Source organism: Pipra filicauda, unplaced genomic scaffold, assembly GCF_003945595.2.
Source record: "Pipra filicauda isolate LSUMZ 115617 unplaced genomic scaffold, ASM394559v2 scaffold48_size3843733_pilon, whole genome shotgun sequence".
Taxonomy (NCBI): domain Eukaryota; kingdom Metazoa; phylum Chordata; class Aves; order Passeriformes; family Pipridae; genus Pipra; species Pipra filicauda.
The window spans coordinates 1,953,306-1,959,985 of record NW_024104631.1 but is presented as its reverse complement, the minus strand read 5'-3'; the positions used below and the strand labels follow the sequence as shown (position 1 = coordinate 1,959,985).

Here is a 6,680-nt window from a genome sequence, read left to right as displayed (position 1 = left end):
TAATTCTGAATACTTACCTTGTATTTAATGCATTTTCCATGAGCTATATTGAGACTATCAGCCCATTTTATTTGTGTGCTTTTGCTAGGGACAGGCAATGAACTTTTACTATTAAAGTTATTTCAGAAGAAAGAGGCAAAAGGGTGCCAGAATAGGCTTATAAAACTAAGCATGTGTTAATAGCATCTGTTACAAATAAGGCTGGATTCAACTTTCCATTGTCTTACTCCTTTTCCCTCAAGTTGTTTAAATGTTCCAATTCAAAAGGAATTTGGCTGAAAACTTCCTTTACTTGGTCTTGGTCTCAAGGAGGGTTGCTTGCAGGAGTTGTACAAAACCTACTACAAACCTTTAAATAGTGAGGGTATGAGAGAAAAGGAACACAGATGTCTTCTTGGATGTTCAGACTAGAAGTAATTAGGCGCAATACAGAAGCCCCCTCAGTCCTGCCATTTGATCCCCCCAAATTCCCACAGCAGATCTGTTAGTGCTGCTACTCCAAAAGCAGCACTTCCTTTGCCGTTCCATGCAGCGATAAATGTTGCAAACTCTGTCATTTAAGTTACTCATCAAGATGCATTATTTTGAAGGACTTCAAGATTTAATTGATGACTCTCCGAAGGAAAGCCCCCTTAGGTTGTCCAGTAATACTGAAAGGAGTATATAATTTACATGATAAACACCTTGTTCTGAAATAAATAAACCATTTTGGACATGCTCTCTTAATACCTTTATTAAAGACAAGCGTTTAGAGCTCTGTAGCTCAAACAGCACAAGAGAAATGGAGCTGAATTGCCCAAATCTCCTTTTTAACCCTTGTCAGCATTATATAAAAACAGAACTTTAAAAAGGTGAAGACAGAAATGGTTGTTGTGTTCCCTTATGAAAACTGTGTTCCCTGTTACTCCCAGTTTTCCCTTTGATTTCATGCCAAAAAAACTCTAGTAAGTGATGTAAAGTCAGAAAACAGGCTGTCAACCACATGAAGCCAAAATACCCTTAACACGTAACACAGCTTGTGCAAAATTAATTTTGCCTATAATTAACCATCCAGCTTTTTTCATGGCTTTAAGAATGCTGAAAGAAACAGTGACCTGTGTTAACACTGCAGAAGCAGTCCTAACTACAACCAACCTAATGTATGCACACTTCATACTAACATTTGACACAGAAGAATAGAACTGCTAATGAGGACATAGCAGGTAAACTGAACCATTGCTTTATCACTATACAGACAGGCTGGAATATAACTAAGGATAAAGTTCAAGCAGGATTTTTTTGTTATTTATTTTTTCATCTTTGAACTGTAAACACACCAGATTCTCTCCTAAAAATCTTTTAAATGAATTTACAAGTTACAATTATTTTTATTTTCAGATGAGGGTAATCACCCAGAACTCCTACAGTTAGAAGGCTAGACCAGAAATGCCAAAAGGCCAAAGTTCTATTTGAAGTCTGTCATCGAATTTAACGAATTCCCAAATATTTCAGCCTACTGGAATCTAACTAATTCAAATCATATTTGTGTCTTAGTAGTTAAATAATGCATATGCTGTTGCCTGTTTTGACAGTACTCAGACTCTATTAGTAACTCCTGACTGATGCTAAAATTTTAAGTGCCATGCAATTCCTAACAACCACAAACAGATTGCAGATGCTATATACCCTCAGGGGTCCCTCTTTCTGTCCCTAGATAAGATGCACCTGATTAACTTGATCCAGAGAGCCAAAGCTTGACAGTGTTAAAGATCCAGATATGAATGCTGAATCTCTGGCTTCAGCAGTAGCACTGCATCCAATTTTCAGTTTCAACATGTTCTGATAAGGTTAAGGATCTTTTCCTTCTAACTTTTATAGATATTATTGAATGAAAAAACAAAATAGCAGTTACGTTTATGGTGTGTAGAACATGTAAACCCCCTCATTGCTATGAGTCCAGACACCTGCTTGGACACAAAGATCAGTATTTGCATCCACTGGTACAATCAATATCATACTACTTAATATCCTCAGGAAAAACACAGTGTTTCAAGAGTATTTTAGCTGGACATGTCCAACAATGTTGGCTGGAGTGGACTTAAATACGATCTGGCAGCAGGTTTGAAAGCATAAATCCCGTGTGTAGCACTGTCTCTTAAGATTGTGTGTAACCATGGTAAAAGATTCTTGATGTTTCCTTCTTCACAAGACAAAAATTGTATCTAGGAAACCGCTATCTTCTACCTTCTCTTGGATTAGAAACAGAGAATGTCTTATCAGTACATTCAATGTTAAGAAGGAGTTGAATTTTGGTACATTCAATTTTAAAAAGGAGTTGAATGTGTGAATAACTTTATGATACATTTCCGAGGGCTTTGCACAGCTAAGTGTTAGACTTTTGCAAGTAAGGGACTTTCTGCATGTCTTTTAGTAGGCTCAGCAGTCAAAGAGCTCCATGAAATTCTTCTGTTGTTATTTTTTTTAAACATTATTTGCCATTACACCTTCCTTTATATCAACAATCAATTCTTATTCTTGGTTTCTTTGTTTTTTCTGAACATATATAAGAATATTTTTAACTAAAATAGAATCAGAATAACCTATAATTATGTTTACCTTTTTTATTTTTTCCAGCCTCATGCTCTGTACAGTATTACAGCTAGTTTTTAGGGTCCTATTCTATCTGCATCTCACTGCTTACCAATAGAGCAGGGAAACATGCTGTTACTTCAGAAGTGTTTCCTTTGTTCTGGATGGCAAAAATCTGCCTGGGTAGAAAACAAAAATAAATCTCACCTTCACAATAAAATACTCTCTTCAGGGAGACGCAATAGCTTTGGCAAATGTTGAGAGACTGGACCTATGGCACCAGTCACACATTATCGTGCAGTCAGAAGTGCCCCTGCAAAGCAAAACTCTCCAGCATGGATTTCTTACTTTTCTCTCTGCTGCCATACACTGAAACTAAACTGGTCAGAGTCCTGGTTCTTTTCATGCAACTAGAGGAAGATGCAAGGGGATTAGCACACAGAATACAACTCGCTTGATGATCCTCAAGTCATCTCGTGTCTGTTCTTATCCTTGAAATTCATCACAGGTATGAAACATAGTTCAATAATATAAAAAGAACCATAGTCCTGCTAGTGGCTTTTAAAAAGCTATAGGAAGGTGTTTAACTTTGACAATGAGCACACTGTCAAAGCACAATTAACTTTGTCAATGTGTCAATGAGCACAATTAACTTTGACACTGAGTACATTTCATACACATTTTCTAAAGAATATCAATTGAAAAAACATTTTGTGAGTGAGAAGGAGCAGGATGTCTTCATGCTTCATTGTTTCATTGTTGATATATTTCATTAACGCACAGATAAATAATGATTTTTCCCCATTTTTTCCTGTCACTTTCTTGGGGGATTTAAATATTTTTTCAGTGTTGTTCCCCAATTACATTGATGCAGCATTTGGTTTTTATTTCCTCTTTGCCTACCTCTTGAACTACTCATGACTATTCAAAATAAATGTCAAAATACAGTAATAGGAGAACGTCTCAACATCTCCAGTGGCTGAATATCTGAACACAGCATATTATTGTTAAATTTTCCCATAAGTCTTTACCTGCTTTTAGTAAGATATGTTTCACAGCCTTACTACTTCCTTAATTCTTCTTTTTTATGAGAAATAAAGCTCTAGGTTTTTATTTTAATGACAATATTTTTTCCAATTTGTATTGATTTTAGATTTTTCTAGAGGTTCAAAGGTCATGTAATAATTAATTTTCTCTTGTACTGTTTTCAGCATTTACCTTGCTTTAAATGTCGTAGCCTTTCACTTCTGTTACTTTGATTTCCTTACTGCCTCTCTTCTCTACAAGCTGTAACTGACTGTATTTTCATGTGGTCTCCCCATCTTTTTCCACTTTCGATAACATTTTTTAAACCTAATTGTACCTTTTAACAGGTTTTTTTTTTTTTTTTTTTTTTTTTTTTGCAAAACCCACACTGACCACTTCATGATTTTTGTAATCTTCTTTTCAGAGGAACTGCAGCCTGCTGGTTACGAAGTCTCAGCAGTCCCAACTCTCCTTCCACACAGAGGGATTCCACTCCATCCTGTTGCAGCATGATGTTCATTGACTTCCTTAATCCACCAAGTGAATTTATTGAAATACGGTGCTCTGACTTGACTGTGAACATTTATTTCATATCAGGTGGAATTCAAAGAATATTTTGATCGCTTACACATTATTCTTGTTTGCTGTCAATGAGATGTTCTGAAGAATAAGTTACTTCAGAGAGGCAATGGAACAAAAGTTTGATTTCAGGTTTTAAAGACAAGAACAAGCTGTTGTCATAAAAGATGAGTAAGAGAATGATATTACCATGAAGAGATGCCTGAATATATGTTAGTTCAGTACAGATGACAGAATATGTTTTCAATATTTAGAACGTCTGATATGAATGTAGAAATTGTAGACTGGCAAATTTCAAAGACATCACCTGTCTTGGTAAGTGAGGAATTAAAGAAGAGCTTATGACCGTATTTCTTAATATTTTATTATTCTGAAGTGAAATCTTTTACAGAATGAGCTAACTCGATGACTATTTCAGTTAATACCAGCAACTGAGACTATATAACCAGCTTAGAATGGACAACATTTAACAAAACAACATTGCTCCAGGTGCTAAATGATAATGACATATAATGAAGCTTCTAACTCCCATTCAACATGCTCTTACAAAGGTTTTTTAAGGAGTAACTACATGTACATCAAACTTTCTCCAATATCTCATATTACAGGAACTGTATGCTGTATTTCTAAAGCATGTAATTGAAGTGGCAACAATTGAACTGACAAAAGAAAACAGCTGACATTAAAAAAATCGTTTGAAAACTATGCACTGCTTCTGAAACATCTTACTCAAAATGACTGTAAATACTGAAAGAATATATTATTACTGCATTATTTACTTCCAAGCCATGATTTCAGTTATAAAATTAACCCTACTTGTTACCCCCCAAAACAATGGCAAAAAAATTCTTTTCTCCTGAATCCCTATTCTCCTCCATACAAATTTGGTAACTGGTGGTAAAAGAAGAAAAGAGGAATGACTAACAGGAGAGAGACAGTGGTAGTAAGCCTGTAAGAACAAGAAAAAACAAGAAGAGTAAGAAGGAAGAAGCAAAACAAATGACATCTTATGATCCACCTCACTATGTGAAAGGCTATTAACTATTCTACTCCTTAATACCAAAGAATATTTTACTTGAACATTTTTTCTACTAATTGTATAGACTCGGAGCCTTTTTCTGTTAATTGCAAAGGAAAGTAGAGCTTACTTCAAATGTGAAGGTTATCATCAATATTTCAGTAGAAGGGAGAAACAAACATGAGAGGCAGTGACATGTTTAACTAGCAAAGAAGCAAGAAAATAAAAGTCCCCCAAGAAATCAGACTTACAAACACTAAAAACCATAGATGATAACAGAAAAACAGAAAAGCGAACCCTTTTAAATGCAAAAGAAGCAGTGTACTTAATATGGTATCTGGACAGTTATTAGTCAGCTCTATGGGGCAACGCTTATTAAATACTTCTCAACACTTTATAGAAGTTGAGCATTCCAGTCACTTCAGTATTAGTCTACATCTAGAAATTAACAGATTGATACACTGAACAACATGAGTAATACTCAAATTAAAGGTGGCATTTGCTAAAAATACATTTCAAGGTATTTTTAACAAATGAAACTGAGACTGCAGAACACCAATGAATATTTCTTCATGAACAAATATATGTAAACAAAACCAACTTAATTCCCTCTACAGAATGAAATACAGTAGACAGAAAACCATTTAATTGAAGTACAAATGAACAAAAGTTTCACTCAGCGGGACACCCCATACCATTACTGAAAGAGTTGTATCTCAATTGATTTTTCAGTGAAACTGGTTTTGTTTTCTTCAGAGTCTTCAAAGGAATCGAAGTAGTGCAGAAAAAAAAGAGTGACGTTTAAGCACATTTGTCTGCATTGTGTTGTCTATGTTTTCATCATGGCTGATGACGAAGCTTGAAAACAGGTCAGCTGCAAGTGCATGCTGCTTTTGAACTTGTTTAGTAACTCTTCTAGTAATCTATAAAAGGAAAATAGTTACAGCTTTGGGAGATTCTGTAAAGAGAACAATTACCAAAAGTTTTGGCTATTCTGTCTGTGATTTCAAATATATTGTCTGCTTAAATAAAAGGCTTAAAATTGGATCTGTTAAAATATCTGTAGAGTATAGATACTTAGAAGTATACCAAGCGTGTCAGGGTCATCTGTGGCCAGAGGAGGACTTAAACACAGAGATTTTATCCAGATGATAAAATTGCCCTTTATATGGCTTTTCTTCCAGATGAAGATTATCATCTTCAGAGAAACATATTTGTAAAACACACTGGCAAAAGGACTATTAGAGAGTGTCCTAAGATACTTTTGCAAGGAAAATCCAGAAACTGCCAGGCTATTTACCATCCAATATCCCTTATCAAGGCTCTGGCTTTTCCTGTGCAGCTGAATTCTGAATTTCAGCTCTAAACCTTGTCTTTAGAAGGTATTTCGTAGATTTCTCTCAAGAATCATGGCTGAAAGATCAGAGATGGTAGGATGGATGTTCCAGGAGAAACATTAATTCACTGGCAACCATGTGTTTTTGTCCCT

The 6,680-nt window shown here is 35.3% G+C and overlaps 1 protein-coding gene across 4 annotated transcripts in view; it reads right to left on the bottom strand.

Annotated features, from left to right (window-relative positions):
* Positions 1–706: 706 nt before the first annotated feature.
* EXOC2 (exocyst complex component 2) overlaps positions 707–6,680 on the bottom strand; it is a 125,352-nt gene continuing 119,378 nt past the window's right edge. The window contains exons 28-29 of one of the 4 annotated variants that reach the window (XR_005565527.1): positions 5,887–6,114; positions 5,038–5,122 (exon numbers count right to left, since the gene is read on the bottom strand). Coding sequence is in view for 3 of the 4 variants with exons in the window: in XM_039386547.1 (XP_039242481.1) it covers positions 2,654–2,747 (94 nt within the window). In the remaining variant the exon portion in view is untranslated. Of the gene's footprint in view, positions 2,748–4,512; positions 6,115–6,680 lie in introns of those variants that run through there. The other 3 variants (XM_039386547.1, XM_027727909.2, XM_027727906.2) reach the window with 3 other exon arrangements.